Below are 26,877 nucleotides of genomic sequence, written 5' to 3'. Positions count from 1 at the left end.
CAGTATACTTCCCTTCCAAGCCTAGCCACTTCTGCAGCACTCAGTTTCTCCTGCCACCACATTCCTTTCCGTGGGTACCACATACTTGTGAATGTGTGCCTTCTGCTTCCTCAGGAAAAAATGTTGGGTAACTGTCCAACAACTGGTGACAGTTTTTCAATAGCCTACACTGTGGAGCATAATCAAGTAGTCACTGCTGCACCTGCTGCCTCACTGATACAGAATGAGAATGGAGGTCTGCCTCACAAACACAGAATGAGAATGGAGGACAAACTCCCCAACTTATAGCCCCTTGAAGTTCAGGAAGTCCTTTAACCAATAGCCAGGGCATGCAAGTGGGATTTCTTAGGTGGGACTTTACTGTGAATTTTATCACCAGAATGGCTCTCTAACTAAATCCCTGCAAATGAAAATGAGGCTCCTTCTCTTGATTCTAATGTGATGCAATTACATTCTGCAAACAAAAGGTTAAGCCAAGCTCTTTAGGCAACTACAACGTTTGGAAAGACAACTATGTTTTTGACCCCCCAAAGGCTTAACTACACCTTTCCATTTGTGAAGCTTAACTTATTGTTTGCTGCATCTAATAAGGAGCTTTAAGGCAATGCAGTGGCCATTTATTCCTTTCTAATAAAGTTATGCTAAAAATGCCTTACTAATATTACCGTTCTCTTCTGTTCAAAGAATATCTTTCACCAAGTGAGCTCCAGGAAAGGCGCAAAGCTACGCAGAGAAACCCTGTCTCGAAAAACCAAAAAAAAAAAAAAAGAAAAAAAGAAAGAAAGAAAGAAAAAAGAAAAAAAGAATATCTTTCCAACCATGAGGCTTTTCTGATTTTAAAAATAGTATACTATGTTTTAAAAACTTGCCAGAGATTAACCATCCTTTTCTACATCAATGCCCTAATACTTCCTCATTTCTGCTACATTTCAGCTGTTTATTCCTTACGTCACAAACCATTTGCTTTTATTTGTTTCTTGCCTCTACATTTGAAAATTGAATAAAAAAAATGAAAAGTCTTTTCTAGGTAGAAATATACTTAGATTAACTTCTTCATGTGTCTGTAAGGAATACTCCCATGATTCTATAATAAGCAGTGCCTATTTTCTCAAAATGGAAACCAAGCTTTGTTGACAATGTAAACCTCTTTTGTCACCTTCATCGCCTTCACACTAATCAGCCATTCATTATTTATGTCACACTTTGTGGATGTGTGACAAACAAGATACTTATTGTATTGTGGATGGGTAGACAATGAAGATACCAGCATTGTTCTCTGTGGGATTTAAGCTCATCTTAATAATGTGTGCGGAATTTATTTGCACTTATTCTAATTCTATATAATGTTACACATACAGACATATACTTAGAACTGTGGAGATATTAACCTTGCTTGTCTGGTTGGTAAGTGTAGGGATGAGGATACGATGAAACTGGGGGAGCATTTTAATGTTGGAGAAACATGTGACCTGCTTAAAATGAGTCAGAAGAGTGGCTATGGTTGTCCAGAGGAGTAAAAAAAGGCATTGCATCATGGAAAGAAACACTATACAATTTTAAAACCTTATTTATTAAAATCACAATTGCATGTGGGAGTGTGTTAATGAAAAGTATATTCTAGGTTCATTTCTGTTGTTATATTAATACCCTGGTCAAAATTGACTTAGAAGAAAAAGGTTTAATTTTAACTTAAAATTCCAGATCATAGTCTCTTACTGAAGAAATTCAAGTCAAGAATTTGAAGGCAAGCCAGCTTACTATTCTACATAGCATTGCCTCTGACCAAGGAATTCACAGCCAAAGAAATATACAGCAGAAACCATGAGGATATTTTGACTGGTCTCTCAAAATAAGCTTGTGCTTGGCTAGCATGCATATCTCTCTCTCTCTCTCTCTCTCTCTCTCTCTCTCTCTCTCTCTCTCTCTCTCTCTCTCTCTCTCTGTGTGTGTGTGTGTGTGTGTGTGTGTGTGTGTGTGTGTGTGTGTGTGTGTGTGTGCAGCCAAGAACTGTCTCTCCGTTGAAAGTATCCCTGCAGTGAATGAGGTCTTCCTATATCCATTAACAGTCAAAACAATCCCCCACATTCATGTCTACAGGCAAATCTGCTCTAAGGAATTACTCCCTTGACACTTTCTTTTCTGATGACTGCAGACTCTGTCAAGTTTACATTCACACCAGCTAGGACAGGGTTGCTGATTAACATTGGTTGTATCTTCAAGTAACTAAAAGCTACACTGCTTTTTGAAGGTTGTGACCATATTTCCCGAAAGAATTGAGTGAAAAGGGATGGCTCTGTCCCACAGTGGGCAACAGCTTCTTATGGAGATCCGGAAATAAAAAGACATGGGGGAGGGGAAGTACTGCTTTTGCTCACTTCTTCTCCTTCTTTGCCTGTAAATTCATCGATCCTGCTGCTGCTGCTGCTGCTATCTGCTGTCATGCTTGGCTGGTATCAGATTTCACCTTCAATGATCTTCCAACATTGACTGTAGACCATTCTCCCTTGAGGAATTATCTTGGCTTCCATCATCAGATTGAACCTGCTATGGTATGCAGCCTCATGGAGGACTAAGTGATTCCTAGGTTCCCAGCCTCTTCATCATTGACACCACTATTGGACTACCCAACCTGTATCAGGTACACCGATCTAATAAATCCCTTTGTTCTGTACATTCATTCTATTGGTTCTATTCCTCTTGAAAGTCCTGACATAAGAAAGACTCTGACATCCAAGGAAAATCTGTGGAGGATTATTGAGGGTCATGAAGGCAAAATAAACATAAGCCATAAATTGTACCACCTACCTATTTATTAAGTCTTTATACATGTGCACATGTATCCATATTATACTTCCCAAAATTTTACTACAAATACCATTCCATTTCTTACTAATAAAATAATTTCAAGACATAAACGATCTATGTATGACAGTCAACCAACATTGTGGAAAAGAACATAAGTTAAAAAGTAAATAATAAAGGAATTGTTGCACATCTTTCTCTGGCTAAAATACATGATTTTTATAAGAGAATTCATTCTTTAGTTATAAAGTTTACTTATGTATTCATTTCACAAACACTGGCTGAAGAGCCACTATATGATAGGATATTGGCTAGACTAAATTCTGTCTGGAATAGACGTGGCTATTCCTGGTATGAATTATTTAGGAACCTGAACAGAATTGAAAAAATTAAATAATTGCTATACTGGAATTTTTAGAAAGAAACACGGGCTGATGTGAATATTTTGATAAGTGGAACTCACTAAGACATGAGTGTAGCTAGAGTTTTCCTGCCTTGCCCACAGTCAGGACAAATCTGTCACCCGCCAGTCCCACAGCCGCTCAGACCCAACCAAGCAAACACAGAGACTTATATTGCTTACAAACTGTATGGCCGTGGCAGGCCTCCTGTTAACTGTTCCTATATCTTAAAGTAACGCATTTCTACAAATCTATACCTTGCCACGTGGCTCGTGGCTCACCAGCATCTTCACATGCTGCTTGTCCTGGCGGGTGGCTGGCAGCGTCTCCTTCTGCCTTCCTGCTCTTTTATCTCTCCTCTCTGTTAGTCCCGCCCATACCTCCTGCCTAGCCACGACCAATCAGGTTTTATTTATTGACCAATCAGAGCAACTTGACATACAGACCATCCCCCAGTACAGCCAAGTGCAGACCATCTCAGACACCTGCACTCAGGCCCATGGTCCTAATCATCCTCTATGCAAACCTGCTGGGTAACGCCACAAGGAACCCAAGAAGGGCTCCCACAGGACATACATTAACATCCCACAGCACATGAGAGTTAGGAAGGCTTCCCTAACAAATGATTTATAATGCAGTTCTAAAAATTGACCAGAATTTTAACCTGTGTGTGTGTGTGTGTGTGTGTGTGTGTGTGTGTGTGTGTGTATACCTGTGTGTTATTGAGAAGGCAAGAGAATGAAGGAAAACATAGAAAGGTTAGAGAGCTGATTTCAGAAAGAAAGCTAACTACAATTAGAAGATGTTCAGGACATTATAATATAACTCATGTCAGAGGGATAATAAGGCTCATGGAGATGAACTGTGGGATTTTTTTTAAAGAGTTTTGTACTTACTCCAAGGAACAGTCTTAAGGAGAAATCATATAAATGTTGTCTTCAGCAATAGGTCCTTACAATCAGTTTGTCAAGAGAGCAACCATTAGCTTTGTCGAAAGCCTGAGATAATTGGTGGCTCCCATGGGCCCCTTTGACCAACAGCACAATTAGATGTAATCCATGCCTGGCACTGGAAGTTTTACTTGGTGGCATATTATATCTAGTTGAGGCACTGTCTTTCCCAATATTTGATAACTTCATTTAGATTCCTTTCATATATGTATGCATCTATCTTAAACATCTTCTACAAATAGCAGATCTCCATATGTCCCCTCAAATGGCCCTCAGTGTTAGCTGTCCCCCCTCATATCTCATCCTTTGCCCCCTCTCTAATCCTCACACCTGCCTCCCCCTGTCTCTCCATAAGAAAATATTCTATTTCCCCTTCCTAGTAGAATCCCCCTCCCCCAGCATCTTACTAGGTATCTAACCTCTGGTTATATGTTCTGACACATATTTGCTAGTGCATACCATCTGCATCTTTTTATGACCTCTTTCTAATGCCTTGTTGAGGCATCATCATTTTTTTTAATGAATGCTTCCCAGTGCTTCCATGAAATGATCTCTTTCAGATTCTTGAACCAACCCTCACACACTCCCTAAGACCTTCCCATGTTTTTATTTATTGACTTGCTGTTAAAAACAACAACCAAGTATTTGACTCGTAATTTCACCTCTCTGAAAACACAAAATCAGGACAACCCAGAAGCTGAAATGTATCTTCGTGTCCTCTGTGCTCACCATCATAGCTGCTATTAGAGCATCAAAGGAGAAAAGGAAAAGAGAAAAGGAGCAGCGCAGGAGTACATAAATTATCTTCTGATGAAAGGCTGCCAAGTACCAGGAGCTACAACAGGCATGAGCACAGTGTGCGTGCGTGTGTGTGTGTGTGTGTGTGTGTGTGTGTCACTTTCTCCCTCTCCCTTCATTTCTCACCCTCCCATCATCTCCTTCATCTCCTTTTTTCTAAACAAATAAAACATCGACATGCTTTAAATTACTTCCATCAACATACAACAATGTATTTTGATTTCCAGATAGAATTATATAAAATAGATACCATTCCACGAGGCCTGTATTTACCAAAACAAATACCTTAATTTTTACAGCTTTCATTACATATTTTAATAGACTATTTTATAGTGAATGGGTTCAAATTAGAGATCAAGAGAAATAATTACAGTGTTTCTTAATGCAAGAGTTTTAACATTTTATTTTTACACTTCTGACCTTTAAATTATGCTCTATGTGACCAAGGAGAGACCTTTAAAATTGACTTGGTTTCATGCAAAATTATCATTGAATTTAATTCAGCCTTTTTCTTTGAAAGGCAATGAGGTGTTTCACTTTGAATTAAAACTAGCAAAATATACATAGTTCTAAACTTTCCAAAGGGTTTTATGTGATTATACTCTAATGTTTGGTTTTCAGAAACATAGCCCATTGCAAGATCTTTGCTTCATGTTAAATCCTCACATGAAACAACAGCTAGAGGAAAAGAGGCCATTCACTGAGCAAGTGGGGAAGGGGTACATGACAGGACAGAGAAGGGAATGGAAAATGTAATAACAAGCTCAAAAAAAAAAAGAAAGAGAAAACAAACTAATTAAAATCCTTGCGATATACAAAAAAAAAAGGGGGGGGGAGAAATAGCTTACTTTCCAGAGCAGAGAACCAAAGATAAAATGGGATTGCTACCCTGAATTGTTCATGTTTGAAGGCTAAAATAAGCCTAATTGTTCCCCATACTCATATTGGAAGACAATTTAAATGATCCAGTCCCCAGAAGTTTAAAGATGTTCCTTGCATGTTCTCAGAATCCTAATAAATTCATTCTTTATTTAAATATATTTCAATGCAAGACACTTTTTTAGAGAGTCCATTATAATTTAGGGAATTAGAGGCATTTTAAATGAACTTCATTCTTGACTATTCTTATTGGTAATAAATAATGAGATTTTATTAGGAGTATGTAGAGGAATTATAAATAGTCTTATTAATAAAAAAACCCAGAGCCAGATATTGGGGTTAAAAACCACGAGATCAGAAAAACAGAAAGAAGCCAGCCATGTTTCAACCACTTGGAGATCCTCAGCCAAAGAGAGCTACTTCCTGTACACCCACGCCTATATGCCTTTCTGTTCTGCCATCTCATTTCCTCCCTTTGCCGGCTACATCACTTTCTCTTCCTGCCCAGCTCTGCCACTTCTTCTCTGTCTGTACAGATCTCTAAACCTTTATGGTTGGTTGGTGCTGAGATTAAAGGTATGTATCACCACACCTGGCTCTGTTCCCAGTGTGGCCTTGAACTCACAGAGATCCAGACAGATCTCTGCCTTCTGATTAAAAGTGTGTGCTACCATTGCCTGACCTATATGTTTACTATAGTGGCTGGCTTTTTCCTTTGATTCTCAGATAAACTTTATTAGGTTGCACAATATATTGGGGACTCAATACATCACCACAGGAGTAATTATCTCTTTAATAATATTATCTTATATACAATCAATGGGACAATGGGGATGACTCAGTAGGGAAGAGCCATTGCTCTGCAAGCATGGGGACCCAGGTTCAAATCCCCAGCATTGATATAACTAAAGGCTCAGCATAATACAAATATTTATAATCCCAGAGCTGTGGAGCAGAGCCACATAGATACTTAAAGCATGGTTTGCCAAGCAGCCTAAACAAAAGCAACATTCCAGTTCAGGTTTTAAGGCAATAAGGCAGAGGATGATGGTAGTTTCCGAATGTCCCAGTATGGCCTCTAATATGCATACGAGTGTACACATCTGTAGGACTCATGCACTCACATGTAGGCACCACATATACACAACCACAGGAAATACATTAACTAAATATATAGGAATATTGTTTAGAGTTAATAATTCATGTTAATCTAGTTCTTAATTATAGAGAGTGGTTGGTCATTCACATTTATTATATAAACATTAATCCTTGCATTCATAAAGTTGTGCATTTGTAAATACTAGAGTTGAAATTCTTCACCTATTTCTAATTTTCATCTTCTCCAATAATATTTAAAATATTTATTACTGTTAAATATCAATTCTAAATATGGCTATTATTTTATTTATCATTAGTTTATGTGTGTATGTGTATTGTATATAAATGTTTGCACATGTGTGTAAGAATAGCCATACATACAGAGGCCAAAAGAAACCATGAACTATCCTGATGAATGAATTTCTATCTTATCCCCTTGAGGTATGTGTGGGTTTTTTATTGGGTTAGTTTTTTGTTTTGTTTTTTATTTTGTTTTGCTTTTTTAATTTCAAAATTTGGAACCCTCTTTAGTTAGGTTGGCTGGCTTACAGGGCCCAGAGAGCCTCCTGTCTCCACCCATCCAATAGAGTTCAGGAAGTTTTTTTTATATGGGTTCTGTTGATTTGGTCTCAAGTCCTCACAGTTATTAATAATTTTGAAGAAGAAAACTCTTAAATGTATTTTATTGAATATTTCATTTATATGGTTAAGAAGACAGTTTAAAATATTAATATCAACAAATAACAGCTCAATAAAGAATATGAATGTTTTTTCTTATAAAATTTGTGAAGAATAGTTTTTTAGTTAATGTATGCTTTCAGATTTCATGGCACTTAACCTTTGAGCAAAAAGTATATTTTCCAAAGCCAAGTGTAAATTGTATAGCCTTTCCAAATGTAACACAAGTTCCATGATTAGATTGAGTAGAAAATCAAGTTTCAATTTTAATTCCAGCTGTAAATACATACATACGAAATTGCATATGTATTATGTTCAATGATCTTAGAAAAAGCATGCAGAAGCTCCTAAAGCTATAAAAATTCATTTGACCCAGAGTGTCAGCTTTGACCCAACTGCCACATTATAATATTGCTCTCTTTACTTATCCAGGATTCTCATCTCACCCAGCTAAGAGATCACCACCAAAATACAGGAAATATGCTCCATTTCACATCAAAGACATTTTCATGTACAGCCAACAAGAGTACTTAAAGAAAACAGAAGACAATGTCCTATTCTAATTCATGTTTACATTCCTTGAAATACTTTTAAAAATGAATTCTTAAATGCAGGATTTTACTAACTTCTGCTATACAACACAGAACTTCACCTGTACACCTAGACATAGAGTCATATGTGAGAGAAGGATACAGGAAAAGCAACCAAATGTAAAAACCATCCTCATGATGATGGATTTGATGCCATTCATCTTCTTTGAGTATTCCAAAGGAGATGAAGGGTAGACCATAAAACTTGACAAAAAGTGAGATTTAAATATATTCAGTTCTGCCAAATATATGATTAAAGCAAACAGTGTTTTTAAAAGTTTGATACATGCTCATAAGAGCTTGCATTCCCTAACATATTCATATATTCATATATATATAGCATATCAATATCATAAAACTTATTCTTTCTTACTTTCTCAAACTCATTATTATCAAATAAAATGTCTATAGTTAGATAATATATCTATAGATAGATAGGCAGATAGATGATAAAGATAGATAAATAGATAGATAGATAGGTAGATAGATAGATAGGTAGATAGATATATTGACAGATGATAGACAGATAGATGCTGATATTTCAAAATATGTCTTTGTATTAATCTATTAATATTCATTTTATCATGTATAGTAGTTATTTGGATATTAGCATGCACAAGTCCAATGTATTAGTGACATTATTACTATTCTAGGTCAATACACCAAATATTAAATTTATTTCTTTATAACCTTAATGTAGACTATTTCAAAATCATGTGCATACAGCTAAATGAAGCCACAGATTACAGCAGGGGTTGAAGTGTCTTATGAGCACAGCACATGCCACAATGTTTTACAAATAGCTGACAATTAATAGCTATTTGGTAACATGAATATATAAAATAAAAGAAAAAAAATTTGAGATATAAAAGCTGAGGGGTCAGGCACCTTTCTAGTAGGTCTAAACTACTGAATGCCAGCAGTAGCCAGGAAGACCAATGGATGACAAGGGAGGAGAAGCTGCCCGGAATTCTAATGAGGCTAGAGGTCTAATGGTTCATTCCCATTACTGGATACACCATGGCTTGTTTTAGAGAGTTCACAAAGTGTAAGACAATAACACAAAATCTGTGATTTTTATGTCTTGTTGCTTTCTATTTTATGCCTGAACCTTGGGTGGTGATAAAGTAGAGAGTAAGTAAGTAAATTTTAGAGCCTTTTTTTTTTTCTAGCCAACTATGTGCTGGCATATTGGTCAAATGTTAAAAACAGTCAACTAGATTATTTTCTCCTTCCAAAAAGAAATTCAGAAAAAAAGGAGGTTGCATGAAAAGTATGATGAAGGGAAATCTGTTCTATAATGAGAGCTTCTTCAAAACAATGCCCTGAAATGTATTTCATCAAAACTGATGTTGCCTAACAGAGAAAAAGATAAGGTTCTCTAAAGTATCCCAGTGTTTCTAAAAGGACCAAAACACAATTTCTATCCCTCCTCTCCCTCTTCATCATCCACCCACCTCTTCCTCCCCCATCCTCCTCCTCCTCCTCCATGTTTGTTATGATGAAGAATCTCTTGGTTCCCAGGATGGCCTTGACTCTTTGTGCCCAGGAAAGACCTCATCTTCTGCCTGCCTCGTCAGTGCTTCACATGTTCCCCCACTGTGGTGATACTTTATTTGTGCTCTGACAAATAAAACTTATCTGGGGATCAGAAGACAGAGCCAGGCACTAGATTAGACATAGAGGCCAGACAGTGGTGGTACACACCCTTAATCCTATCACTCTGGAGCAGAGTTCAAGGCCACACTGGGAACAGAGCCAGTGTAGTGGCACATGCCTTGAATCCCAGCATTTGAGATCTCATGTCTTTGCTTGGGAAGGACACACACCTTTAATCCCAGGAAGCCACGGCATGAAGCAGAAAGGTATATTAGGCATGAGGACCAGGAACTAGAGGTTTTTAAGCCGTTCAACAGAGATCCTCAGGGACAAGGACTCAGGAGCTTTCAGTCTGTGGATTCGTGGAAACAGGATCAGCTGAGGAGTTGGCAAGGTGAGGTTGGCTGTGGTTTGTTCTGTTTCTCTCATCTTTCAGCATTCACCCCAATATCTGGTCCAGGTTTTTTATTGATAAGACCATTTAGCAATTGATGTTACACCCCCACACCTAGCTTGTACCCTTTTCTCAATGCAGAGGATCAAATACAGGACCTTGTGCTTGCTAGGCAAGCTCCCTACCACTGAGTTATATCCACACCTATTTTCTTTGTTTGTTTGTTTTTTTTATTCATTTTACTTATCAACCACAGTTCCTACTTCTTTCCTCCACCTCCCATAACCCACCTCCACACACATCCCAGAAAGGGTAAGGCCTCCCATGGGGAATCAACAGGCACATTCAATTGAGGCAGAACCAATACCACCCCACCATTAAAGCTGAGCAAGGCATCCTACCATATGGAATGGGCTTCAAAAAGCCAGCTTATACACCAGGGATAGATCCTGGTCCCATAGCCAGGGATCCCACAAACAGATTGTCGCCTACATGCAGAGGTCCTAGTTGATTCTCATGCAGGCTTCCCAGTTGTTGGTCTAGTGTCCGTTTGCTCCCACAAATTCAAATCATCTGTTTCTGTGGGTTTCCCAGTTATGATATTCACACACACACACACACACACACACACACACACACACACACACACACACACACACACACACTTGCCCCTATAATCCCTCTTCCCTCAATTCTACTGGACTCCTGTAGCTCAGTCTGGTGCTTAGATGTGGGTCTCTGTATCTGTGTCCATCAGTTACTAGATGAAGGAACTATGATGATAGTTAGGGTATTCACCAATCTGATTACAGGGGAAGGCCAGCTCAGGCACCCTCTCCATTATTGCTAGGGCTAATTTCAAAGGTCTATTTATTTATTTATTTATTTATTAAATCTTCAAGGGTAGGGTACTAGATGGAGTACTTCAGTTATACTAAAAGAAATAACTTTTATCCAGTTTAATAGATAAAGGTATACATTATAAAAATTACAATCAAGTTCCAGAAGTATCTCATGGACACAAATGAATGAAATGTCTGGGCCCAGCTGGTCATCAGAAGCCAACTAGCATGAGTCTCACATTAATAGTTTGGGTAAATGTTCTCTTTCTCTGTCCTTTGTATCTGTTTCAGAGTGCTGGCTCAAATCTGCTGGTTATACATTTCTCTCTGACATTCAAACCACACAACAAGGGTGGCTATGTTCTGGTACCAAAGAGGACAAGGAACTAACTGAGGCAAAACCTGAATGTTCTTGGGTATAATACCAACTACTCCTGGTGGGATTTCTAATGGACACACCCTATTTTTTTTTCCTCCCACAAATGACATTGTGAGTATGTTGGCACTGAAATAATAAGGCTATGAAGAGAGATCTTCATGTGGTTTAGAGAACATATTACCATAAAAGAAAGCTCTACACCAGATCAATAGTTTTAAAAAGGACTCACTGGGGATGAGGAGGGGCTCAGTCAGTAAAACAAACATGAGAACCCAGGTTTGATCCTGAGCACCCACATAAACTGCTGAGCAGAGCGTAACATAACTGTAATCCTCGCAGTGAGGAGGCTGGGACAGAACGATCAATGGCCTTTCATAGGGTCATGTTGGTGAGTTCCAGGTTCAGTGACAGACACAGTCTCAAGGAAATATTGAGGAGAAGTGATTAAGGAAAACATCTGATGTCAGCCTCCTGCCTCTACATGGACATATGTGTATGTGTCCATCTGCACACACAGGCACATGCACAATACACACAAACATATGCACAAAAATTTACCACACAGAAGCATACCCGTTGACTTCTGCAGTGAACAAATCATATATATACACTTCAGGTACTTTTCTAAATACTGACTACTCAGTTACAAAATAAGTTTGGCCAGGCTTATGGATAACCTGCTCTCACAAGTCATAGAAAGGAGAGTGCTTTCAGAAAAACCAAAACAAATATCAGAACCACCATGCTGCTTTATATGAAAATAAGGATGGGATATTTCTTGAAAGATAGAATAATTTCTGTGACTCCTAAAGACAAGAATGAATCCAGAAAGAAATTGGTAGCCATTATGCCTCTCCACATGCTTGACAGATTTCAGCTTTTTATCCAGAAGGGAAATTGTGAACATCTATGAGAAGTCTCTCTGTATAACATGATCACATGGGCACATCTCAGGGCTCTATGAACCAAGACAGTGGCTGGCATGAGTTTATGGCTTGCCTCACAGTTCAGAACTTATGGGAAAGGGTGGTATGGTGTGAAGCAGCCAGAACTACATTACTTGGGTTCCGTTTCTAATGTGTCATTACTGGCCAATTACTCACTGAGAAAGAAAGCTACTGTAAGGACAGATCAGCCCGAATGTGATTTACAGAATAAATTAAATTCCAAATGAGAAGGTGCTGCAGGATGGTCTGATTGGTCAATAAATAAAACACTGATTGGCCCAGTAGCCAGGCAGGAAGTATAGGCGGGACTAACAGAGAGGAGAATTGAGAGAACAGGAAGGCGGAGGGAGACACTGCCAGCCGATGCCATGGCAAGCAGCATGTAGAGATGCCAGTAAGCCACGAGCCACATGGCAAGGTATAGATTTATATAAATGGATTAATTTAAGAACTAGATAGCTAGAAGCCTGAGCCATTAGGCTAAACAGTTTAAATAATATAAGCATCTGTGTGTTTATTTTATAAGTGGGCTGTCGGACTTCCGTGGCTTGGTGGGACCTAGAGAGAAAACTCTTCAGCTACAAGAAGGCTTTTAGAATATTCTAGAGTGCAATTTGAAAATAACATGTCACCCAGTAGTAGGAAATAGGGCTGCCATTGTCAGAATCCGGGTGTTCTCTCTCTCTCTCTCTCTCTCTCTCTCTCTCTCTCTCTCTCTCTCTCTCTCTCTCTCTCTCTCTCCCTCCCTCCCTCCCTCTCTTTCTCAAGTAGTCACTACTCTTAGCTCGTCAAGGAACACAAAATGAGTTTCTGGAATGTTCTACTCTTAGCCTACTGTTTGATTTTTCTCTTTTCAATGCCCCTTGACAATTTCATCTAATCCAATGTCACTTGACAATTTCATCTGATCCAATGTCACTTGGATGCTGACATAACCTAAATATTTTTGACATTAGACCCACTACTGTTCCAATGCAATATTTTATATTACTCTCCTTCTTTTTCTTCATCTCCACTGCTCTGTTCACTGTAAGCAGGAGTCATGGGTGATTTATTTAGATGTGTGGGCTCAGTGTCAACAACAGTTGAAGACAAAAAGAAATTACTTGCTATTGTAGATGAGCTGAGATTATTTTTAATAGATACATGTCACATTTAAGAATGATTATATTAAAAAAACAAAAGATATATGAACAAAATGGGTTGGTATGTAAAAAGAAAATAATTAAAATTACTTTGAATAAAACATGAAATTGCAGGTGTGTGTATGGGTTAGCACAAAATTTATAAAAATTTACAGAGGCTGTTTAGGAGCCAGGAAATACTTATTGGAATAAAATACTTCTAGTTCTGCATAGAAATCTTGGCCTTGTTTATTATATTGACTTCAACATGTTGCCTAAGAATTTTAAACTCATTGTTTAAAGGATGTTGCTCAAACATCTATACAAAACCTTCATATTCTATAAGTTAAAATCTGAAAGAACCCTATCATTTGTCAATCATTGTACTGTAAGATCCTAAGGGTTACACAGTTATAAATATTTTCACATGGTATCATTTAAGGAGTATAGATGATATAGGCATGTATAGCTACACATAGAAATATAGATCTAGATCTATACACACACACACATACACAAACACACACTTGGGATTTTCAGTGGACTCTAGTGATGTGGCAATTCTAGTGAAGGACACAGAAGATGGAAAACACAGTTGTCATCAAAGCACATTCCTTATCTCTGTCTCGCTGTTTGGATCTAAGGGACTGATTATTTCCAATGCCTCAGTGTTCAGCCTTCTCCATTCATTTTCCTCCGCTCAGCATCATTTTGTTTCTCACGTGTGGCCTACAGTAGTTTCTGTGCACTGCATTTTAGAAACAAGAGCTAAGAACCTAAATATTGAGTTCTTCTAGGGCTATCTCTTTCTAGAATTCAAGTCCTGTTTGCTATGGAATTTTAATAAGTAACACATGGAATTTTATTAAGCAACACATGGATGTATGCATTCACTTGTGATTTCTTCTGAGTCTACTTTAAATTGTTTCCAGTTTCAAAAAAAAAAAAAAAAGAAGTCATTCACCTGAATTAGGAGAAGTGACAGTATTGCTCTCCCCTTTGTCCCCTCCTCCAAGTGACAGAAAGGAGGCAGAAAAGGGATGAAGCTAAAACCACCCATTCTTATCTGATTGGTCCTCTGACTCTCTTAGTCCTCATCCTGTCAGAGAAAGAGGAACTTGCAATATGTCCTGTGCTATACCCTGACAGAATCTTTGTATCCATCTAATAGTGACAGCAACTCCTCTAAGCCGGGTCGTCAGTCACTCTGGCATTGCTATTCCTAGTCTTTCCCCACAGGTGCCTCTCTGTAGCTTATCTGCTGCCTACAGTCACAGACTCTGCCTGGCGGAAGGGCAGAGCGACCACGTCTAATCAAGCAGGGCACTCCGTGCACATCGTGACATCATGCCCACTCACAAAGAAGAGTAGAAAAAGAAACAGCTGTACCCGCAGGAAGGAGAGGTCCCGGTTGTGCTCGATGCTGGTGATCTCCAGGTTGCCCATGACTACCTCGCAGTTTTCATAGTATTTGCGCAAGGCTCGGTACTGCTGTTCCAGGTCAGAGAGAGAGCTCAGTTTATTCTCTGTTCCTGCACACACTGAAAAGACAAAGATGCACCTTAAGTTATATTACCTACAGATAACATGAACAATGATATCATCACACACAAAATGAATTACTACTTTATCCCAACCCATCAAGTTATTTAAAATATGATTGGGGGTCATAGAGCACCACCCCTTCAGAGAGAAATTAGCTTAACTTTCCTATTGTTTAATAACACATGTCAAGCAAGGAGAACAAAGAGTGGCCTCCGTGGAATTCTTTCATTTATTTTTTAAAAAAATCCTTGAAATAATCACATTTCCTGTGCTCATACAAAAGCATGTAAGTAGAGACTTAATTTAATCTAAATATGGTTCTTTTAGTATTTATAGTTTATCCAAATTTCTGATAGTAATTATCTCAATATTAGAAAAACTGAAAGCTCAAAGGAACAACATTTAAAAAAAAATATTTACTATATACTATACAATAAGCTGTTCTAGTATATTTTCTAAGTGATAAGAGTATGCACATGAAGACCAACCTCAATAATACCATCTTTAGAATGTGTTAAACAACTTTATTTGAAATGTTTTTTTCTTAATATACTACAAATAAGATATGTAACAAAATGCTGACATTAACGGAGTCATTCAAGTGTTCAAAAGTGTAATGGTCTTCTGGTGCATATATTAGTCACCCATATTTGATTGGTGGGTTCTTGTTTTTTGTTCATATGTAAGCCCATGAATATACTCATATATATGTTTTGTTTTGTGTGTGTGCTGTTATGTATTTTATCTTCCACCCTCAGATTTTAAGGTCATTTTTCACAGCACACAAATACATCTGTATGCAGTCTTTAACGTTTAACACACTAATCAATTGTAAATCTTGCACTATTAGTGATCAACTTACAGACTGTATTTTCACTGTATCTTCTTTAAGTAAGTGACATAGTATATAGTATACCCTGAATAAAGTACAAATAACTTCAGAGAAGCTGGGGGCGGAGACTGACAGAAAATTCAAGTGCACAACAGCACATCATATATATAAAAATAACAAATAACCATGCCTGATGGTGTGTTCACAGGCGTGGGATCCTGAAGACTGAAGAAAATAATCCTGAGGGGGTCTTTATTAATATTTAAGACTATCTTTTTTTAAAAGTATTTTTATTTTATACTTAGCTTAATTTTACATATCAGCCACAGATTCCCCCATCTTCCCTTCCTCCCCTCCCCTACCCCCGCCCCAATCTGTTCCCCATTCCCACCTCCTCCAAGGCAAGGTCTCCCCTAGGGAGTCAGCCCAGCCTGGTAGACCCAGCTGAGGCAAGTCCAGTCCCCTCCTCCCTACACCAAGGCTGAGCAAAGTGTCCCAGCATAGGCCTTAGGTTCCAAAAAGCCAGCTCATGCACCAAGGACAGGTAAAGCCTACATCCCAGTAAGCACATCAAAAATAACAAAATTTTAATGTAAAAGATTTGCAGGCAAGTTATAGAACTAATCCACGCACTACTGGGAGGTTGTGGAAACTTTGAATAGTAGTCAAAGCCTAGAGAGGGATATTCTGATCCAGTTCAAGAGTGGTCTTGATCTATCACACACTCCATCCATGTTGCCATGCCTCACCACAGGAACACAAAACTATGGATTGGGAACTCGGAAATTATTAACTATTGCAAGACTTTCTCTTCATGAGCTGATAATCTCAGGAATTTGTTAGAATTAGAGTCAAGTTCAGAGGAACCCACAGAGACAGCTGACCTGATCTCCTGGGAGCTCATGGAATCTGTATCAACAGTTAGGGAACCTGCATGGGATCCACCTAGGCCCTCTGCATGCCTGTGACTATTGTGTAGCTTGGTCTGTTTGTAAAGCTTTTGGTTACCCATGCTGGATGACCTCACCCAGCATGTTGTTCAAGGCCATGGGAGGTCTTTCTGAATGCAGGTGGAGGAGGAGTGGATGGAGAGGGGAGTAGATGGGAGCCTAGGGGGTGGGGGTGGAGGGAAGAGAAGAGAGGGGAAACTGTGGTCAGTATGTAGAAAAAAAATTAATAAAATAAACTAAAATGTTTTATAAAAAGAGAGAGAAATAGGGTCAGGTTAAGTTGATGGGTAGTCCTGGGGCATTGTGTTCTATGTTCATTCAGGAGGAGGACACCTGGGCTGTGGAGATGAGTCACTGAGTATCAAGGGCAAGGATCTGAGTTCACAGATCCATGTAAAAACAAAACAAACAAGCAAACAAATATCCCGGTGTAATTATGCACATCTTTATCCTTGGCACTAGGGGTTGAACAGGACAGAGACAAACACATCCTTGGGCTTACTGATCAGTCTAGCCAAAGTGGCAAGAGCTCCAAGTTCAGTGAGAGATTCTGTCTTAGAATAAATAATGAATGAATGAATGAATGAATGGTGGGAAAGTGGCTAACGAAGACATTCTGGCTCTTGTACTACTAAGTATATTTTCACACACATTTGCATATCCTATACATGCATACATTCACGTACCCAGAAGAGGAAATACAATATAAGCACAGCTACCAAGTAAGGCAGACCTGTGACCATAAAGGCAAAGCTAGAAAGAAGCCCCTAAAACACAAAGGATGCCTTGGACTGACAGCCATTACTAGTAGCTACAGAGAGGTAAGGGAGAATGCTAACTGAATCTCAGAGGGGATATGAGAGCCTGTGGATGCCAGTCTTTTAGATTTCTAACCTCCAGTATGTGAGAGAGAAATGCTATTAAGTCCCATACTCTGTGATAATTTGTCACAATACAGACTATTTCTCTCTGAAATCACTTTTTAGGTAGAGTTTATAGCACCAGTTGGAATGAAACCTGGCGCCCAACGTGGGGCAAGAGTTTGTACCTAAAACCTGAGAAAAAAGATTCTAAAACGGAACTAAAAACAGCTTCCTAATTGTCTCTCTTAAATGAGCAGCAGCTGCCGTTTTGAGTTCCTGGCGGGTTCCTGGCGTGTGCGCTTGACCTGAAGTATGGCGGGAATGAGGCCTCTGCAAATGGAACATTAAGCTGCGTGGTGGATTTAGCCTTTGCTAGTACAAAAAAAAAAAAAAAAAAAAAAAAAAAAAAAGAGGTTTCTGGGCTACACGCTGCTTGGATAAAAGTGTAGACCCACTATTTCTGAGACTTGATGGCTCCCAGAGCTGGTGGAAAACGTACCACCGCCAAGTTGGGAAATTGAAGGGGGCAGAGCCAGCAGCCACAGAGCCGTTTTAGGCTTAGAAGGCTACAGTTTAAAGCAATAAGTTCGCAATAAGACAGATTCAGATGGAACAAGACTTTAAATGCTTTACAATGTGTGTAAAAATGTACATAGGCTTGGAAGAGAGAGGAAAAGGAACATAGACAGTTATATAAAGAAATAGAAAGTTTAAAAAAATAAAGTCTTTAAAGAGAAAGTAAAAGTAATATAAAAAATAAGCCACATAAAGATGGCTATCACACAGAGAATCTGGATTATGTTCTCTTTGATATTTGTAGCTGAAGAAAAACATTTGATTGCAAAGGCTGTTGAGTTATGCCAAAATGTATATTTTAAAGGTACCTTGACTTCAAAATTTAGATGTAAGGATATGTTGCTTTGGAAAAGAGGCTCTGTTTTTGTCTCTACAGAAAGCCAGAGGCTATGGGTTTGTTCCAGATTAAGATACATCAGGTTTGACCAGCCAAGACCCCCTGAAAGGTCTCCGATGACACCATGGCCCAGATGATCCAACATCCAGAATCGTTTCAAGGCAACTGGCTCAGACGATACAGTCTCACGGACTACTCCATGAACCTAAAATTTTCTTTGTATCCCCATAAGATACTGCGCCCCCCTCCAGCAGGAAGTAGTAAGAGAAGCTATGCCCAAATTCACAAATATACCAAGCTGGCTTTAAAGATGTGTAAAAGTTAAAACCTTCCTTTTTAAAAAAAGAAAAGGGGAAGTGCTGTGGGATGTTCTGTATGTCCTGTGGGAGCCCTTCTTGGGTTCTTTGTGGCGTTACCCAGCAGGTCCGCATAGAGGATGATTAGGACCATGGGCCTGAGTGCAGGTGTCTGAGATGGTCTGCACTTGGCTGTGCTGGGGGATGGTCTGTATGTCAAGTTGTTCTGATTGATCAATAAATAAAACCTGATCGGCTGTGGCTAGGCAGGAAGGATAGGCGGGACTAACAGAGAGGAGAAATAAAAGGACAGGAAGGCAGAAGGACTGACTGCCAGATGCCGCCATGACCAGCAGCATGTGAAGATGCCAGTAAGCCACCAGCCACGTGGCAAGGTATAGATTTATGGAAATGGACTAATTTAAGCTATAAGCACAGTTAGCAAGAAGCCTGCCACGGCCATACAGTTTGTAAGCAATATAAGTCTCTGTGTTTACTTGGTTGGGTCTGAGCGGCTGTGGGACTGGCGAGTGACAAAGATTTGTCCTGACTGTGGGCAAGGCGGAAAACTCTAGCAACAGAAACCCCCTGTTATCTAGGTGGGCTTCAAACCTTCAACATATCTGACTTAAGTCTTCCAAGCAAGACACTATGCCAGCCTTGAAATTAGAGTGTTTACATGTAAAAATTATTTCCTTTTAGTCCAGAGCCCTAGGAGCATAAGCTTCCTGTTCACCGCCCTGTGTCTCCTTCTGGAGTGTCCAGTTCCTCACATGCCATGATGAAATGTCTTTATGCCTGTGAATTCCAACACTCATCTTGCTCTTTCTATACAGTAATAGAGTGGAGAGTTCTCAGGTGGACATACACACTAAAAATAAAGATTACATTTCACTCCTTCCTCTGAAAGTAAGATTAGCCCTGGACTCTATTTTGACATGCTGCGTGCCACCTTTTGAGACCTTTATTTACAATGTGGGTTGAGTGAGCCTGCTTTGTCTCCTTACTTCCAAGTTATCTTCAGGTCTGCTTCAGGAAATCCAAGGGTGATGGCTAAACCTAGTGATTTTTCTTTATTACTGAGGGTTCATGCATGAATACTATGTAATATATGTAATAGCATCATATCCAAACCCCATTTTCCATCCCCAATTCCTCAAAAGGTGATAGGAACTGAATTTGGGTCCTCTGCAAGAAGAGCAACAGCTGTAATTGCTGAGCTATTTCTCCAACCTAGAAAACTATATGATTAGTCATGATCTGGACCCTTAAGAAGGAAGGACCCATCCCAAAGATGGTTGAGAAAAAGGTGCAGGAGGTAGGATTTCAAACAACTGTGATTTGCATTGATAGATTTTTCACTAATGTCAATATAATGGTTACACTGATCCCTAGGGCTAAAATATTACTCATACGGAGGATTAAGATTAAAATTATATGGTCTACACCATAAATAATTTCAACTATTTTGTCTGGCTTTTGGCCGAGATATGTTCCCAAGAAAATGAGTTATTATTTGTCAATTCAACATTTTATTGGGTCTGTAGGGCATACCCTCTTTGTATATAACTACCAAGTTCTAGAGCAAAATGAATTTCTGTTGATAGGTAATATTCAACACAAGCAGGATGGAGAACACAATTTATTCACACAGAAATCCCTTACTGGTCAAGATCAAAGCTAGGCTTTTACTTTACAATATATATTAGAAGTTCATTGAGAAAACCTTAGTCCATGATCTCTATTTTATTGCTCCAAGCAAATCAAAAAACTCTTTTATAAAAATAAAATATCTGTTGAGAAAAAGCACCACAAAGCAAGTTTATGAAATGTTGATTTTATTATTTTAAATCCCAATGATGCTAAATTTGTACTTTATATCATCATGTTACTATCTAAATTAAAAGATTTAGTGAATTCTGATCTTTGATCTAAAAGGCAAGCACATTTGGAGACTCACATTTGATAATCTAATTACAATCTTTAAATATTGTTGCACGCTTGCCATTTTCCCATTATGAAAAAAAGAAATACATAGCATGAAGAAGGCATTGAATTTTGATATTCTTAAGTTCATGGCTTAGATAGAGTCACTGTTGGTATGATGAAACATCATGGCCAAAAAGAAGTTGGGAATGAAAGGGTTTTATTTGGCTTACACTTCCATGTTGAAGGAGGTCAGTACAGAAATTTAAATAGGGCAGGAACTTGGAGGCAAGAGCTGATGCAGTGGCCATGAAGGAGTGCTGCTTATGGGCTGGCTCTTCATTGCCTGCATAGCCTGATTTCATACAGAACTCAAGACCACAGCCCCGGGGTGGCCCCACCTACAATAACTAATTAACAAAATGCCCTACAGGCCTGCTAACAGCCAAATCTTATAGAGGCATTATCTAAACTGATGTTCTAGCCTCTCGGATAACTACAGCTTGTGTCAAGTTGATATAAAACTATCCAGCACAAAGTTAAACTCATTGTAGTTTAACTACATTAAAATATTCTCAAGAGTTTAAATATTTCAAATTTTATTGAAACCTTTCATAATGGATATACACTACTCCACGTAACAGTATAATCTCTGTAAAATATGGGGAATATGCTATCAATTCTTTGAAGATAGATATAAAACATGCTTGCTAATTGTGTATCTATTCAATACATGAAAGCAAATTTTAGTAAATTATCTTTAGGGCAGTAGAGACAGCGCAGCAGTTAAGAACATTCACTGCTGTTGCAGAGGACCCAAGTCCATTCTCAGCACCCACATACTGGCTCACAATTAGCTGTCGCTCCAGTTCCAGTACACTCTCTTCTGGCATCCATGGGCACCTTCACAAACATGATGCCCTTTACATGAATGCAGGCAAAACACTGACTCATATAAAATAAAAATAAATGATTATTTCTAAAACAAAGTTATCTTCAAGTAATACCCATCCTGCTGATCTGAAAATCACCATAAAACATCTTAAAGGCACCCTACTTAAATAAGTTTTAACATTTCCATAAAGATCACTTGTGTTGCGTATATACTTTATTCAAATGCAAAATTATAACAAGTATGGTTGGAAATACTTCTCAAAGAAAGGATGATATTCCAATAAGCAAAAGTCATACTTGTTTGGGTGGGAGCTCCACCTCAGCCCCTGGCATCCTGGCATTCTAGACTCAAAGCCTCTGGAATGTTCTGGTGGAAGATCCACCTCAACTCCCATCTCTTTCCCTAAACCGGCCCCTTCAAAGCCTGACAAACACAGCTCCTCCCCCAGAGAGGCTCAAGACCACTCCCACAGGGTATTTAAGCTGAATCCCAGAAAACAGACAAGTGTTTTTCTGGTCTCTCATCTCTGTTTGGAGAGTCACCCGGAACACTTTACCCATTAAACTGGGCTTTTTCTAATTCAGTCTGATTTGGTCTTACTTGTATTGCTGCATCGGCAGAGAGGCTTATCAGAGTGCAAAATACCTTTCAATACTCATCACAGTACTTTATTCCACACACTCTTATACTTGAAGTTTATATATATATATATATATATATATATATATATATATATATATATATATATAATAAACTATTCAATTAAGGAAATATTTTTGTTGCAGTAAGAAGTTTCTTCATATTTAGCTTTCATCTGAACTGAGTAGAATCGATGATATATCAAGCATAGCTTTTATCTTGAAAGGCAGACTTGGTTTTTAAGGAATTAGTTTGGATGGAAGCATAAAAATCATTTGTAGTTCTCTTCATGAAGCTCTCATTGAATGCCTCACAACTTTCATTTGTCAATCGATTTTACAATCAGGCAATGTATACAAGACAATGCTTAAGCCATCAAGTTCCATTGATTTCACAAAGCTGTTTATCAAAGTAGATTGAAAAATCTTCTTCAGCAGCCCAAACAAGTTTAACAACATCCAGCCTCTTTGCCAACACCATTAGAAAGTCTTTGAATGATAAATTCACAACAGTTTAAGCTTCAGAAATCCTAAATATACCTGAACTCCCTAGAGTATCACTCCAAATGTAACTGCAGGTGTCAAGATCAATGTGAGGCCCTAATACAATTGCCAATTATTCTATTTAGTTTTGATTCAATTACAAATGTAACTGTACCTTTGGAAACAGGGTTCTCTAGACTCACAACTGGCAGCCAACCCAATTCAGTAAAAAAAAAGATCAGAAACTAAAAACTTGCAGTAATTTAAAAGTTTGGCTAGCAAAATCTTTCTTATGATTCCTATTATTTCACTATTAAAACAAAACTCTTGGCCTTTGATCACACTTAATATGTAATGAGAGCTTCTCAACATGGTTTTAAAGATTATCAATATTATCTACATATGAACATCACCCTTTCAGCAAAAACATTCTTTTTCCACCTTATTGTATTTCACATTGAAAGATTATCATAAAAATTACACACACACACACACACACACACACACACACACACTTGTTTTTCTTTATTCTCTCAGTGGTAGAATGAGGTTTATGTTTTTTTAAAGATTTATGTGTGTGTGTATACTTGTGTACACTTGCGTATGCCACATATATGCCAGTATCCTGGGAGGCCACAAGATGATGTTGTATCCCTGAAGCTGGAGCTACATCTGTGCTGCCAGATGTAGGTGCCGGAATCTGGTTTTCCAAATAGCATCAAGTGTTCTTAATCACTGAGCTCTCTCTCCAAATTCTGGATGATGCTTCTCCCCTTACCTAGTTCTCCCAATACAAATGTTGATTTTTTAATGTGTCTGTTTGCCATTTTATGTTTCAAACACTAGCTTTATAAAGTTTAATAAGTTAGGAATAAGTTTAAATACATTATATGAAACATCAAGTTTTAGTAGAGTGACCTCATATGCTTTTATTAATGCTCCTTAGTAGTCTTTCTTTCTTCAAATATAGTTCATTAATTTATGTTTTATAAAATTTCTGATTTAAAGATAGAAAAACATAATAGCAATGATTCAATTGTTAAAAATCATATTTGCAACCTGCATTTGTTTTAAATAATATCAACTTGCCACCATCTCCTCAGAATCCACTCTTGATCTTTCTCTTATGGCCTCTCTCCCCTAAGATATAGTCCTAATTAACATTGCAGTGTTTTGTTTTGTTGTGCAAGTGCTGGGCCCTTAACTTTAATGTAGGTACTGGACTTGACAAGCAATTAAAGCAAACACTTTCCACTCATCAAGGCTTGCCAAATTAGTCATCTGCCATCTGCCCCATCATCTGGTGCTCCTTGAAGTCTTGCTGTGAATCTGGATGCACTTTCTCAGAATCAGAGGGACAGTGCAAGCCTCCAAGCTGGTGCTGTGCCAGTGGGAGCTAAGTATGTAAACATTAGCAAACATCTTTCTTCCCGAGATTATCGTGCCTTCAACCGTCCCCCTGTGTGTAATAAAAACTAGCCCGTTTGTGCTCTCTTTTCACTGGGAGACCTTTGCCATCCACTGTAATTAAAGCAGCAGCATGAGAGACATTTTTTTCTGTTAGAAATAAATGAAAGAACCATAGATTTAATGTTTCTAATATGTTGCTAGGCTCACACACCAAGGCTGCTTTCTTAAGCATCAATAATGACATACATTAAAAATAGACTAGACCATGGTGCTTACACTAGTCATAGGTAACACCCTCTCTTCATTCTTTGCATTAGGAAATGCTTACTTGGATAGCAACTTGAAGGTGGGTTCTAGAATATTCACTGATGGGAAACTTGAAAGACAACAAGTGGCAAACATGCTACTTAGAAGTATTTCTTTTATGTTTGAGATTTTAACATAATTATAACATTTCCCCATTCACCTTCCTCCCTCAAATGCTCCCACATATGACTCCTTGCTTTCTTTTTCAAATGCATGCCCTCTTTTTACATTTTTGTTGATATATGTGTGTGTGTATGTGAGATATATATATATATATATAAACTATATTGTGATGGCCGTATACATGTATATATGTTATATACATGTACAACCTATATACATATATACAACCTGTTCAGTCTATATAATTGTGGTGATATTTTATTTGTGTACTCCAATAAATCTTATCTGGGGATCAGAGGAAAAAGCCAGCCACTATATAAAACATAGAGGTCAGGCAGTGGTAGCACACGCCTTTAATCCTAGCATTTGGGAGGCAGAGATTCATCCAGATCTCTGTGAGTTCAAGGCCACACTGGGAACAGAGTCAGACATGGTGGCATACGCCTTTAATTCCCAGCACTAGTTAACCATAGAGGTCTAGAGGTCTGGACAGACAGACAGGAAGTAGCACTTGCTTTGGGTGAGGCTTTCCTAGCGGTAAGAATGTGGCCGTCTTCTTTCTGCTTCTCTGATCTCTCAGTTTTCACCCCAATATCTGGCTCCGTTTTTTTTTTTATTAATAAGACCACTTAGCAATTCATCTTAATATAATGTTACCTTTATGTATGTTGTTGAATAACCAATCTGTGTTCTCCTTAAAAACATGCCCGCCTAAATACACTACGTTTTAATCCCATGACCCTCTTCCTGTAAGACACTAATACAGGACTTGTATGGGCAATGGGTAGCTTTCTACAAAGTCACTATGATGCCATTTAGCTGAATGAAATAAACCCAACCCAAGGCACATGCTCTGGCCATCACAGTACGGTTGTATTTTATGCCCCTTCCGTGCTGGACACATGTGTTTGCGGAGGAGGAAGGTGAATAATTCTAAATACAAATCTTAGTCTTCCCAAAGTCGAGATCATCCATCCAAGCTTCCTTATTCATGGTTAAGTGGTAGTGTGTAACACCTCTCAATTCCATAGAAAATCCTGGTAATGAAGTGAACTGGGAAGAGGAGGGGTGAACTAGATGGCATTTTGCCTGAGGACCTTTGCTGTATCATGGGAATATCTGCATGTAAACTCTAGTCTGAGACATCTTTCTAAAAAATATTTTATTCTGTTTTCAAACAGTTCATAGTCTCATTTCTTAAACAGATGAGAAGCACGAAACACTTACCTGATATTAGCACAGACTACATCATAAAATAATATCATATAATTTATTTTCAGTCGTTTTCTGATGACATAATGTCTGCCACTCAAGATGAGACTCTAAACTCTCCATTAGTCCTATAGTTCTGAAACAGATCTAGATGACTAGAGAGTGATTAGTCACATCTACAAAATAACCACATCTAGGTACAGTGACGGTGGGTTTCTAAGGATTAATTGTTAGTGGGTATTTGATGAGGAGGTCTGAACCACAGGGCACTCTCAGCCATTCATTCATTTGTTCTGCCATGCATTGATTTGATAAATGTTAACCAGGCAAACACAATATATGAAGCTTTAGACCAAGTATGGAAAGTGTAATAAATATATAACATCTGTTATCAAATGTAGAGCACTTTATATTAGATTAGAAAATCTACATAACATTTTGGTACAATAATTATATTCAAATTTATTTAGCTGAATAAAAGATAAAGTTCCTGGATGTTTAGTATTGTCATTAGACTATATACAAGCCCAATACCAAAATTCACCTTATCCAGAAAAAATACAGAGAATACTTCCCTGATACAGACACCATATACCACATTTAATAATATAAAAATAGTTATCACTAAGAAACAATTTTCTACAGCTTTTTTTTTTCAGTATAATTGTGGTAAGTGGTATTACCTATCTATTCAGGATGGGACACTCTCACAGGCCCCATCCCTAGATGAAGTGTTACAGGCAACTAATAACTGAAGAGACAAGAAGAATTAGTCTTCTCCAGGGACAGGCACCCAAGGGGTTATATGATCTCAAGTAGTCATTCCTAAACACACACTTGCAAGTATCGACAATAAAGAAGATCATAAACTTGAGAGGGGAAAGGAAGACATAAGAGGAGTTGGTGTGGGGAGAGGTAAGGGTAGAAACGAGGTAACCCATTACTCAGGTAAGAAATTCTGAAAAAAAATAAAACCGTGTACATTGCAATAATTACACACACTT

The 26,877-nt window shown here is 38.3% G+C and overlaps 1 protein-coding gene across 7 annotated transcripts in view; it reads right to left on the bottom strand.

The window, feature by feature from the left end:
• Erbb4 (erb-b2 receptor tyrosine kinase 4) overlaps nt 1-26,877 on the bottom strand; it is a 1,076,808-nt gene that overhangs the window by 688,848 nt on the left and 361,083 nt on the right. For all 7 annotated transcript variants that reach the window (XM_006989868.4, XM_016008144.3, XM_016008143.3 and 4 more), the window contains exon 2: nt 14,871-15,022. In XM_006989868.4, coding sequence (XP_006989930.1) covers nt 14,871-15,022 — 152 coding nt within the window. The remainder of the gene's footprint in view (nt 1-14,870; nt 15,023-26,877) is intronic.

Source organism: Peromyscus maniculatus, chromosome 13 (assembly GCF_049852395.1).
Source record: "Peromyscus maniculatus bairdii isolate BWxNUB_F1_BW_parent chromosome 13, HU_Pman_BW_mat_3.1, whole genome shotgun sequence".
NCBI lineage: Eukaryota > Metazoa > Chordata > Mammalia > Rodentia > Cricetidae > Peromyscus > Peromyscus maniculatus.
This window is presented reverse-complemented; position numbering and strand designations above follow the sequence as displayed.